This window comes from Salvia hispanica, chromosome 2, assembly GCF_029641045.1.
Source record: "Salvia hispanica isolate PSC_SH4W2 chromosome 2, Shi_PSC_v1, whole genome shotgun sequence".
Lineage (NCBI taxonomy): Eukaryota > Viridiplantae > Streptophyta > Magnoliopsida > Lamiales > Lamiaceae > Salvia > Salvia hispanica.
The window spans coordinates 36,101,888-36,115,824 of NC_142693.1; the positions used below are offsets into that span (position 1 = coordinate 36,101,888).

The following is a 13,937-nucleotide window of genomic DNA, read 5'->3' on the forward strand; positions in this document are numbered from 1 at the left end:
AAAAAAAACCATAAATAGATTATGTAAATTATATACTCCCTTGGTCCCATTTTAGAAGTATCAGTTTTCCCATTTTAGTCTATCCAATTTTAGTATCTTAGAATATTTCATAGATAGTAATAGATCTCACATTCCACTCACATTTTAATACTCCATAAAATTAATATACAAAAATAAAATTACATTCTTTTTTTATCAATTTTCTTTTACATTTCTTAAATACACTGCCGAATTCAATTAGAACTCACAAAATGTGATGCGAGAGCATAATTATTTTGATTGTTATTAAAATAAATTACAATCTTCATATGTATGTAACTAATTGATAGGAAACGGGGCTGTGGAAAAAGAGCAAAAGATGATTAGATTCTACTTATCCTTTTCCATTTTCGTAAGACTTGTCAAAACATATGTTAAAGAGACATAGCTGAATGATAATTTTCCTCTAATAAGACCTTTTAAATGGTGAATGATTCATTTCAAATATGATATTTAGAGCGCATGAAAGCCTGATGTTCTTTCCGGCATGTTAGGGATTATCAAATTTGATATAATTAAAATTAAAATTGTGAAATTAACACATCTGTATTGTGATTAAGATGCTATATGCCTTATAATACCTACATAACCTATCAGATAAATCATGGTAATATTGATTAGCACAACCATTAATTTGAACATATAATAGAAAATGATTTTAAAAAATATAGAGAAAAGGTTGCACATACACAATCACACATCCAGGGTGGATGCAAAAAAAATATCGATAGGACTGAAATTTATAAATTTTGTTTCAAAGTACACTTTTTGGTGTTTTGAATCATTGGTAAGGGCTTTTACATAATAATATACTCTAAAATTAGATATATTTCAAAAAATTACAAAAGAAAATAGTGTTAGAAAAGAATTTATTGAGGGCTAAGCCTTTCCTCTCTACCACATGAGTTCGCCCCTGAAAAACCAGAGAAAAATATTTTGAAGTATTAATCCTCCGAAAGTGCGAATCATTTCCACTCCAACCGAAGTATGGCAGTGGCACGACTCTGGTTGCCACCGGTGGATTGGCCACCGCCCCGGGAATGAGTCGCTCCGTATCAGAAATGGATCGTCGTTGCATTTCTATCTCTGGAGGAGTGGAAATGCTAGATGAATGAAAAGTAAGAGATGAGAGGGAAGAGTGATGCTCATTATAAAAAATTTCTGAAGCCGTATAGTAGAACATGTGAAGGAGATGGACCACAGGAGGAAGAAGGATCAGTATTTATTTTGAAAGTTTTAGTAGATATGGAGAGTGTATCGTGTTTCTCTCATTTTATAGGAAAGATTGTAAACGCCAAATACAATAGTGTATTGTACAATGCATACATAGACTATCGTCATCGCATTTGTAGCTGTATTGCAAAGTTCGAGATTTTCTTTTTCATTATTTGAAACCACACCATTAAGCTTGCCGATATTTATTTGTGCACTTTGAATGTGTTTGTTATGAGGTATAATTAGGAAGCCATAAATTTCAGTTACCACCTTCATATCTTATTTGTTTTCTTAATTAGCAGTAAACTATACCTAAGAGAGGGTGGTATAATTTTATACCATAATTTATCATTAAAAACAACTTTATATATAAAAATTAATATCTCAGTTTTAAGCGAAATTTATACGACATTATATTATCCCTCTATTTATAGAGATAAAGAGTAAACACACCCTAACTGCCCCCTCCTACCCTCACAACATTAAACATCATTGAAGTGATTCACCAAGTGATACTGCATGAAAAGAGAAATAATTGGCAATGCAAAACATGGCATATACCATATATACTGTAATTTGTAATAAACAAAGGCCAGTGGCAGTGGAATGGAAACAGAGAGTTGTAAGATTCCATAGTCGATGACGGGCTGCACGAGCATCGTTAGTGCGAAAAAACTATAACCAATGACCCAAAACCCTATGAAGTGCTTATTATACAACTCAATCGTTATAGCTAGCTAGCAGCATAGTTAAAATCACCGAAACATACACACAAGGATATCGAACGGATGTCCCGGCATCACCCGTATGAACTTACTCCCCTTCTCCCACGAGCTGAGTCCGGCTAAAGACACGAGCAGTGTCACGCTAACTGCCGCAATCCTAAAATATAACTTAATTAGATATGTTCTAAAATAACTATAATAATAGAGTTGGCTATATAAAATAAGAATAGAGTTAAGAACATACTAGTGTGGGGCTCGCTTACGTGGGAAGAAGAAGTGGGTTATGCCCGATGGAAGGAAGCTGGTGATCTTGAAAAAACTAGAGAAAATATTTTGAAGTACCAATCCTCCGAAAGTGCAAATCTTTTCCACTCCAACCGAAGTATGGCAGTGGTCAGAAATGGGCCGCTGACACATCCAAATCTTGAAAAGGACTACCATTTAATATGAAACAAGAAAAACCAATGTCTTGAATTATGAAATATGATCCCAATTGGGAGTTGATGTATTTCAATCAGTATTCATATTTCTAGTCCAGATCTTTTTGATTTTGTAGCTAGTGGTGATTTGTGATCTTTTTGACTTTGTAGCTAGTGGTGATTTCACATATGTTAAAAATGCCCATTCTTTTATGCATGACATTGAAATTTTGTATTTTTTTTAAGTTGTGAGATTCTAAGTCATGAATAATTATCATATGATCATTTATATAGGATTAAATCGTGAGATTCAATTTAATATAACCAAACATTAATATATATTTAATCATTAGATATAATCTAAAGATTAGTCATTGAATTCGGCTTTATGAATTTTGAAAAAAAAATATGGTTAGGGTATGAAAGCGAGATTATGTTATAATCTTGATTAATTAGATACCTACGGACAATTCCCTAGGTGATTAAAGTTTTGTGACAATATGGAAACTATCTAATTGTGTCATGGCCTACGTATACTACTCTCTCCGTTCTATAAGAGTGGAGTCATTTACTTTTTTGGTATGATACATTGTAGTGAAGCCATTTTCTTTTTAGTAAAAGTCAAAATATGTTTTCTTCTCGCTTACTTTACCATCTCTTACTGTATTCTCTATTCATCTCTCTACATTTTTCATATCCTACTTTATTATTTATTTACTTAACCGCATAACACAATTTTTCTTAAATCATGTGACCAGATGAGAAATGAGTACTTGGGGGATTTCAAGAATTAATTTTGTAGTACTAGGAATGAGAAATGAGAACGGAATGACCACTATTAGACTACTAATAAGTAATTCTATTGGTTGCATTAACTAAGTAATGTGTACGATTTATTTACTCCATCCGTCTCACAATAATTGTCACTCTTTTCTATTTTGGTCCGTTCCACAATAATTATCACACTTCATTTTTACTATAAATGGTAAGTAGGTCACACATTCCACTAACTCACTTCACTCACATTTTATTATTAAACCAATAAAAGTGGGTGTCACATTCCATTAACCTTTCCAACTAACTTTTCTTTAAATTCCTTAAAACTCAAGCCAAACACCAAGAATGACAATTATTGTGGGGCGGGAAGAGTAATTTTTTTTTTCAAAATGAGCTATATTCTATTATAATGGTTGCATTAACTAATAAGCTAGTACAGTGTAACTTTTTTTCAAGTTATGCAACATTTTGCGATTCACGAGTAATGTGAAGTTTGAATTTTCAATTATCTTCTCAAAAAGTAAATATAAATGATCTTCGAATGTTGTACAAGCTGAAATTTCAGAGAACTATAATGTGAACATTAAATGATAAACGTGGTAGCGAACTTTATGATTAATTACAAGTGGAGTAGTAATATTTAAACAGTAGGAGTGCGACTTTTGTATTAAGATAGAACATTCCAACTGCGGATTCAGATTCAAATGGAGTTTTGAGTGTAACACGAAGTATATTTATTGAGATAGTAGTACTATTTTGGTCTTCCAAACGAGAAAATATTCAATGATCATGGCATACCAAGGTGGAAATGTGATTTGTATGTCCTACCAATCCATTATTGACATGTGAAAATAAATAGAGTTCCACTTCCAACTAGATATACTAATTATAGAAATATAGTTAATTTTTCTTAAAAGAAGCATTATAGTTAAATACGGAAATTATACCAAAATATTAGAAATTACATAATAAACATAATATAATCGACATGAACAAAAAAATCATAACTTTAATTTCGTTAAATTTAAACTAAATTTACTATATGAATGATTATATAGTGTAATTCTTATTTTACTACTCCACATAATTCACTTTAGTTATATAAATTTATTATTAATAATTTAATATCTATAGCTATATTTTAAAATAATATATATATGATTAATGTGACTATAATATAAAATAAGTATTACGCTATATAATCATTCAAATAGAAAATTTAATTTAAATTTAACAAAATCTAAGTTATGATCACAATTTTTTACATGTAGATTATATTATAAGAAAAAAAAAGCAACCCCATCAAATTTGAAATGTGCAACACAGTATAATCATTTTTTTATTCACGTGTATATATACCCTTAACATAATATATAATCATATATATGATGAATGTGCAGTTATAAAATAAAATAAGAATTACACTATGTAATTATCCATATAGTAAATTTAATTTAAATATAACAAATTTAAGTTGCAATCATATTTTTTGTTAATGTAGATTATATTATTATTCACGTGTATGCATATATGTATTATGTATATATGTAATTTCCAATATTTTGGTGTAGTTTCCATATATAACTATAATGCTTCTTTTGAGAAAATTAACTATGTTTCTATAATTAATATATCTAGTTGGAAGTGAAATTCTATTTATTTCCACTTGTCAATAATGTATTGGTAGGACATACCAAATCACATTTTCATCTTGGTATGCCATGACTATTGAATATTTTCTCCTTCGAAACTTCGTCCAATGTAAACCGTTGAGTATTTGACTATGGTGGCCAAACTTGTGAAAGAATTAATTGAATTTTCAATATTACCAAAACTTACATTTACTATGCATGGGAAATGAATTTTTCAGTTAGTAATTATAGCAATCCAACTAATCAAATTTCGCAAAAAATAAAGTAAAATACTTTGTACGGAGTATATATATTTTAAAACTTAAATAAAAAAGAAATAAAATACAAAAAATGTTTTAAACCTCATTCAATTATCATAACTAATTACTTTACAATATACTATGATAATTTATTCAGTACTAGATTATTTTAATTGAAGGTGTTTATTAGAGTATCTCCAAGAAAAATGATAAATGGAAAAGTTAAGAGAAATAACTATCATATTTATCTCTTCTTGGTAAAATTTCATGTTCCAATGAAAAAGGTATTTAGGGAGATATTATACCTTCTTTTATTTTGAGAAGGTATCTTTACCTCTTATTCAAAGAAAAGGTAAAATGTTAGTTATTTTTGTTTACCTTTTTAATTTACCTTCTTCTCTTGGAGTCTATTACATTTTAAGAAGGTTAATTACTTTTTTGAGAAGGTAAATAAGAAATATACCTTCTCAACTTACCTTTCTTCCTTGTGAGCATCTTCAAGGAAAGAAGGTATATAGAAAAGGTATACTATCATGTATTTTTACTATCTTAAAAAGTGAAATATACCCTTGTAAAATTTAACATATTCCAAAAGAAAAAGGTATATGGAAAAGTAAATTATTTTTTTTAAATAAAATAATAGTTCAAAATGATTAAAAAACATGAAGTGTAATATTTTAGCTCTTCAAAATGGGAAAACGTATGATACTTTCTCAAATACCTCTCCCCTTAGAGAATGACCTTTCATAAAAAAAAATATGATAGCTATATTAGTCTACCTCTCCATTTACATCTCTCCTTAGAAACACTCTTATTTATTATCACATATTAAATTAACTTATATAAAAATATAATTCAATATCAGGAATCAAATAAATAACTATTTAATTTTTGGATATAATTTTACAAATTATCAACACAGTTATTACTACTTATTAATTATTATCACATAACTATCCATTTAAATTAAATTATATAATAGTATAATTCAATCTCATAAATAAAACAAATAAGTACGGAGTATTTAATTTCGAGATATAACCCTAAACCCAAATTATCAACGGCCATCAAAACGGCTGCACAGTCCTACCTAGTCCATTTACACCGGCGAAAAGCCCTACTAAATCCTGTCTATACGGCAAGTACGACCGCCGCTTCACACCACCGTACACCGGCGGAGGAGGAGGAGGAGGCGGAAGCGGTCTGGCCGCCGCGGACTTAGTCTTTCCACCACTCACCGGGGCCAATTTGCCTCCGTCTTCTTCATTCTGTTTCTTCCTCCTACTCAAAATCACAAAATCTTCGTTGCTCCCCTCGCTGTGGCTCCTATTCAGCAGCAAATCCTTCACCTTAAACTTCCACCTCTTCGAATTCGATCCCGCGGAGCTGCTCTTTTTGCACCTCCCCTCTGCCGCCGGCCGCCACACGCAATATAAGTCCTCTGAAACTCCGTCGAGCTCGTCCGCGTCTGACGAAGAGCACGACGACGTCGTTTTCATCGTCATCGCCGTTTCCCTTTCCTCACTAAACAGCTTTTTCAACGGCAGCCGAACCTTTTCCCCTTTTTCTAATCCGTTCTCACGCAAACTCTGCAAATACAGATCTCTGTTGAAAACAGGGTAGACCGGTCGGATTTGGCCGTTGTGGAAGATCTCGTCGGCGGAAATTGGAGAAGGCAACTCCGAATCTCTCGTCACGAAAGCGAATTCGAATTCCTCGTCGTCGTCGGAGGCATCTTCATCGCGATTTACGTACTCGACGTAATCAGAATTCGCTCCTCCCTCCGATCGAAGAGTCGGCGGATTTTCGTCTTCGTCGATGTAAATCTCGTCGTCGTAGAGTTCCAGAGAGGCGAACTCTTCGACCACACGGGCGGCGATTTCGGCGACTTTACTGTTGGAATGGCTGTTGAAGCTGGGAGAGAGCGATATTGGCTGCATCTTCTACGGAAACAAACACTTGCATTCAAATTTTTGCTGCGAATTTGAAGTTTGAGGGAGCGGATGGTTGGTTGAAATGGCGGAAAGTGTGTGGATTAGCAATGTGGAATGAGTTTATATTTCTGAATAGCTGTATAAATAGCGACACCACTTTTTACTTGTACACAAAAAAGTAAAGAGAGAAAATAAAGATACAACGTATAAAGGCCTATGCGCCACGGGAAGGCTGTGATCGTGTGGAACACGGTGTAGCATTTACCTGTGCCACGTGTTAAAAGAACAGTCCATAATACTGCTCTCCAGTGACTCGTTATAATATTATCTATTTAGAATTAAATTATATAATTATTTTAATTAGAAAATTGTATTATGATCAGTGTTATATTATATTATCCATTTAAGATTAAATTATAAAATTATTTTAATTGAAAAAGAATATTATATGACTTATTATCATATGATTATCCATTCAGGATTAAATTATAAGATTAATTTAATTAAAAATAAATATTATGATTAATTATCATATAATTATCCATCTAAGATTAAATTATTTAATTTAATTTTATGAAATAAATATAATAAGTACGTATTTAATTATGAGATACTATAATCTTGCAAATAGAAGGTCTAAAAAAGATTATTTATCAGGGATTTGCAATTGTAAATACACAAAATATTAGATTCTCACATTTCTTATTAGCAAAGATGTCAAGTTTTGAATACAAACTTGGTAAATAAGAGAGATATGGAAGGAAAAAGGATTAAAATATTATTAATAAAAATGAGACATTTTTTATAAAAAATAAAAACTTACCAAAACAAAATATGACAAATTTTGTAGGATATTTCAAAATAGAAAAAGAATACGGAGTTGTATTATTTGGGGATGAAGGGAGTACATAAACTAAATTAATAAACTAAGTTTTGATACTAATTTGACAATGTGTGTTTCGTTAGACTCGTCATTTCTCAAAATAATTAAATGCTGCTTATAAATTTATAATGCCTCTACAAATTTAGATTGGGCATAGAAAATTCAGGGCAAGTTGACTTCAGACTCCTCAAATTCATGAAAAGGATAGTCAATTTGGCAGTTTCTCTTCTTTTTCGAATTAAAATAAAGATTTTACGAAGACTTGGAGCAGAAGCTGCACTTTTGGCAATAATTTTGCAATTATATGTATTAATGTATAAATTGTATGTATTGATAAAATGTGTGATCAATATTGAACCATATTTTATAGTGCATATCTAATTAATGTATGAAACCATTGATTTTTCCTAATCCACATATATTCTTGTTCCGGACGTAAACCTCATTGATGTTCACACGAAAAATAAGTAATCCTTTTATATGTCATATTATCTAGAAGTGGAAATAGTTTTTGTCAATTTCATCCTTATTTTCTCGATTTATAGGGTTAAATTAAATGTCCGCTTCATTTATATACTGACGTTTCTCTGTACGCAAGTTTTATTTCTATTATATTAGTAGTATAATTTATACATCAATAAAAGAAAATTGCTACAAACTTAGAAAATAAATAGACTAAGTAATTGGTGATAACACGTTATATACACGAGGAACATATATAGGATTGACAACTAATTTGGATTATTGTGTATGGTGGTTGTGTAAAGGGGATACCAAATTTTTTGATTTTTCCCATTTTGATTATAGATATTTATATTTTGTCCCAATATCAAGAGTCACGTATATGGGTTGTCCGAAATTCTACAGTTTAATCAAGTGCCAACTAACATAACAAATCGCATGAGTCGTCGTTTCTCCTTCTCGAACTATTTTGTTTTTTCAACAATATTTAATAATTTGTGTGTTTTCAAATGAGCTTGAAAGTCGGAAGCATACGTTTTGCCTGCATGCGTAGTTAATCTTTTTTCAAAACTTGGTTTTCAGGATTTGGAATTAACAAGTTTCCCAATTTTAGTCAACATTCTAGAAAAAAAAATATTAAGTGCATAAAATAATAAATCATAATCTGAGCTTTGTAGGATCAAATGAAAAAATAAATAAATATGGATGCACAAATAAATTTGTGAGGTGGGTAACTTTAAACACCAAATACATAATCTTTTCCCAAATTAGGAAACAATTACCATGCGATTTTCTCTTCTTTTTATGCTCGACTCCTAAATTCTATACTGCTCATTTAATTGACAATCATCCGAGTAACTTGAATACTAATTATCAACAATTAATTCGTGGTAAAAAAAAAACAATATTTCTTCTTCATCTATGAGAAAAAATTCATATAAAAAAAATCAAAATGCATAATTTTAGCCCTGAATTGATAGTTTTCATGTTTAAACTCTAGTTACTTATGGTTTAGATAGAGAGTATAGGTGTAGGACTATTTATAATAAAAATATATAAATTGAATATATGACCGTTTTTAACAAAAATGATTTTTTATTTCAAAATAAAATTTATGGCTGGCCATGTGGCAATCACTCATTGGCCAACTCCATTCCGCGCATTTTTTCTTATGCTTTGGACAGCTGCAACGTCGTGCTTAAGGGCTAAGCACATGTTGACGTATTTTGGAGTGACGCTAATTAAATAAACAAGGGATTTGTGTGCCCTAAGACATCGGCATATCAGGAGAAAAGACAGAAGCTTACTGAGATAAGGACATTGTATGAGGCGCCATGCTATGGATGTCCGGTCCGATTTTATGGTTCTTTCTATACTCCACACTCTGGGCAGATAAGTATAGCTTTGGAGTACATGGATGGCAGACCTTTGGCTGATATCCTTCATAAAAGCAAGACTATACCAGAACCGGTTCTTTCCATCATGGTGCAGAAACTCTTGCTTATATGTGGTTTCTTCGGTTTCAGTTTCACCTTACGATCAGAGTACTCGTTATCCTGATTTTCACAACTTTTCTTTCTGTTTGAAGGGACTGAGTCACTTGCATGGAGTTAGGCACTTAGTTCATAGAGATATTAAACCTTCAAATTTGTTTGTAAATCTAAAGATCACAGATTTTAGTATAAGTGCTGGCTTAAAGGATTCAGTGGCCATGGCTAGTCACAGTAAATTAGCCATTCAAGTAGGGGGTTTGCCTAATTTTAGAGAACTATCAATCGACATACCTAGCAAGCGTATGGGGACGTGCCGGGAGCAGTTCACTCTAGAAAGGTCGAGCCATATAGGCCGCTACCAACCTGCACTTATCCTCAATGTTTTTAACTCTGCTGTATCAAGACAATAGCTAACAAGTTATAAGAGTAATCATTTAACAAAGATCATATTTTATTCCTTCTTGTTACTTTATTTATAATGGCAAAAGCCAATAATTGAGTTTGTTACCTTTCTTTTGCAACAAGCTTGCAAGTCAAAAGTAAAGGTGTATTGTCTCCTTGTTCTGTGCTAACTGGAAAATTGATGCTACACAAACAATAAATTAGTGAAACATAGTACAAAAGCATTTGCAAGGAGACCATTAGAGACTTGAATTTCACTTCTCTCGTATAATAAGAATTTTCATAGCCTCTGCCGGAGATTCATCCCACAAACATGGAAAGAACTTTGGTTAAATGAAGCTAATGTATACATAAGCAACATGCACTGAATGTCAATTGTCAGAAGAGACAATCCAAATAATTTGTAGGGGATTTTGGAATAAACATATCACTACAAGGTTTCCTTACGCCCTAAATTGTCTACATAGAACATGACACAGACCCGGCGATCATACATCTGAAAGGGGTATCTCATATTGTAGTCCCAAACGTTTAGCACTTCCGTCTTCAATGACCGTCTTCAACAGTTCATACTTGTTGTAATGTGATTTCAATATCTCCTTTTGCTGGTTTGCAAGTTTCTCTTCCTCTGCTCGTTGCGCCTACATCAACACAACACAACACAACTTGCTATGACCTATGATATATTTTAAAGAAAGCTGAGCTCGTGAAGATATCAAAGTTAATTACCTCGAGCACTGTTAATGCTTCTGCAGCATGTCTCCCCACTGCAGCCTTGAGTTTCTTCGCTACCTCAAACTCAGGCTCCTTCGGGTCCAACCAACGACAAATGATTTTGCGCCCTGGCTTCCTGGGACGATCATCGAACATCTCCAGCCGAGCAGCAGATGCCCTGACAGGCCGCGGCATCCCTAATATCATGAAAGGTAATTTCCCCATCTCCTCAATGATACCCACTGCCTGTTTTGGGTTTTCCATCTCCACAAGAGCAGATTGGGGCGCGTTCTTGGGTTCGAGATAGACGGGGATGAACTGAACACTCTTCACATACCCAAACTGATTAAAAGCAGTTCTCATCACAGATTCAGTAACTTGGGGTGCCAAGTTATCCACATAAATTGTCCTTTTAACCTTCTCCAAGAATGCATTATACTCTTCTTCCTCACTTGAATTGCCCATCAGTCCCAAGTTTTTTTTTTTTTTTTTCTTTTTGCCTAAAAAAGCACAATTATTAAAAACAATTTAAATAAAAAAACATGATAGCAGCTACAGAATTACGCCTTTCCATAGATTCAAATTTGAAATCATAACCACTCTCCAATCATCTAAATAACACAATAATCAATTACGAAAACGATAACTGAAGACTGAATTTTGATTTCAGGAAGCAAACAGCTCAAGTATCACGTTGATTCCAGATACCAGCGGTAAAACTTCGAGAACGATAGTCATGAGCTAGAATTGTTGAGCTCAAACTCTACGGAAAATTGATTGCGCATAATTTTGTTTTGCATCTATTCCAATTTGTGACAAAAAAAGAAAACCTAGATGAATCGAGAATGGTACCTGGTTGATCAAGCACTGAGCTTCTGATAGAGTGATCTGAAATCAATTTTGAAGTCTAGGGTTTCTCATAGGTTACTGAGCCGGAAATTAACCGCGATGAAGTTGCCATTGTTGATGGTTTACCTTTACCCAGTCGAACAAATCTAACTACTCTTACATAAGATTACTATATTAAATTAATTATTCAACACAAATCTGAATCTTATGATAAATATGGAAAAGTCTGCAAATCTAAAAATAACTACCAAAAAATGAACAAATTTTATTAATATATTTTAAACATAACAACTAATTAAAGCATTGTGCGCAATAATCTCTATTTTTTTTTGTAAAATTCAAGTGGCATTACTAAGTTCATTTAATAGTACATTGGAAACAAAAAAAGAAAAACAAAATTTGTTCGTAACTTTATAAGTTTGCTTGCAAACTGATCGAATAGATCGATTCAGTCTGATTTTTATAATATTAATTTTTCTATCATCTAGAATATTCTACTAATTATTACATTTCAACAGAAAAACTTCTTTTAAAAAATCTATGGAAAATATTGTTATTGTATGTTAAATTTTCTGATTAGTATTTATTCGGTGGATTGGAAAAGGGTTGTATAATCAATAAAAATAGAGGCAAAATGAGATCGATTAAAATAGTTAGCATTAAATCATTAATAGTTACTCCCTCTGTCCGCGAATAAGAGTCCCGTTTTGCCATTTTAGTCCGTCCGCGAATAGGAGTCCCGGTTCATTATTTCTATAAATGATAAAAGGTCTCACATTTCACCAACTCATTCTACTCACATATCATTTAAAACTAATATATATAAGTGGGGTCCATATTCCACTAACTTTCTTTCACCCACTTTTTTTTAACATTTCTTAAAACCCGTGCCGAAAATGAATGAGATTCCTATTCGTGGACGGAGGGAGTACTAGTTAGTAACAAACATAATCTCAAGAAGATAGTACTATCAATATTGACTTGTCATAGAATGCCTTAATTTCAATCAGATATTACTCTCCCGTCCTTGAAAGTTTGTCCAATTTTTCTATTTTTTTTCGCTCTACAAAATTTGTCTCATTTCAATTTTTACCATTTTTGGTAGTGGACCTCATATTCCACTAACTCATTCTTACTCACATTTTATTATAAACCTATAAAATTAGGACTCATATTCCACTAACTTTTTCAACTCATTTTTCTTTACATTTCTTAAAACACATGTCAAGTCAAAGTGGGACAATATTTGGGGGACGCATGGAGTATCAATGTTGACTTATCATAGACCAAAATGTTTGTATTTAACTTACTCATTTTCACGTAGCCCTGTACTCTAGTATAAAGTATCTCTCTATTTCAAATGTATCTTCACCCTATCTCTTCACACCTTTTTTTTATCCACGACTCTTAATGGCGACGATAATGGAGGATGATACATTTTCGGTAGGTTTATCTATATATATGTCTTCTTCTCTTATTTATTCTTTCTCGTTTGCCAACGCCAATAGGAATTACGATTTAAAGCTTTTTGCTCGTTGGCGACGAAAGTTAATGAAAGAATTTCCGGTGGGATTGTGATGATGCTGTATACTATAAAGATGCAATTGTCACTTAAACATACTTTGTTTTTTATTTAACTCCAATAACGAGATTTCTCATCACATCTTCATATAAGTTTTTCCATATAATTTTAGATCTAGATAGTAAAGCTGACAAATACAACCTATGCATGCCAAGTTTGGAACATGGTACAACCAAATCATACCATGTGCATAAACCTGTGTGCGATCGTCCTCGACATTGTTGCACACAACTTTCGTAATCTCTGCATGAACTTGTGCGTTAGCCGTTAAGTGCCGAGCTCAGCCAACAACAAATGTGGTACCCTTAGTATTAATTACCGAGTTCACACTAGGCTTACCAAACTAGTGCGTAATGTTTGGTCGACTTGTTATAAATTTGATCAATTTTGTATCATGCGTAACAAACATTATACACACATTCTTGGTGTGCATTGTTTGAATATTAATTGGTGTGCATTGTAGACGAGGGCAATTGATGTTATTATTACTCTTAGAGGGACATGGATTAATACCTACGATAGTAGAGAAATATGAAGGAAAAGTAATTTCGT

General features: G+C 32.4%; 2 protein-coding genes across 2 annotated transcripts; both read right to left on the reverse strand.

The window, feature by feature from the left end:
- Positions 1–6,067: 6,067 nt before the first annotated feature.
- Positions 6,068–7,149, reverse strand: LOC125194072 (uncharacterized). Its single transcript, XM_048092081.2, has one exon. The coding sequence runs from the start codon at positions 7,004–7,006 to the stop codon at positions 6,134–6,136; it is 873 nt and encodes a 290-aa protein (XP_047948038.1). The 5' UTR covers positions 7,007–7,149; the 3' UTR covers positions 6,068–6,133.
- Positions 7,150–10,484: 3,335 nt separating this feature from the next.
- LOC125212240 (ASI1-immunoprecipitated protein 1-like) lies at positions 10,485–11,961 on the reverse strand. Its single transcript, XM_048112346.2, has 3 exons — positions 11,807–11,961; positions 10,970–11,454; positions 10,485–10,881 (listed from the first exon to the last, which is right to left on the reverse strand). The coding sequence occupies exons 2-3, from the start codon at positions 11,417–11,419 to the stop codon at positions 10,729–10,731; spliced, it is 603 nt and encodes a 200-aa protein (XP_047968303.1). The 5' UTR covers positions 11,420–11,454; positions 11,807–11,961; the 3' UTR covers positions 10,485–10,728.
- Between the last annotated feature and the right edge of the window lie 1,976 nt (positions 11,962–13,937).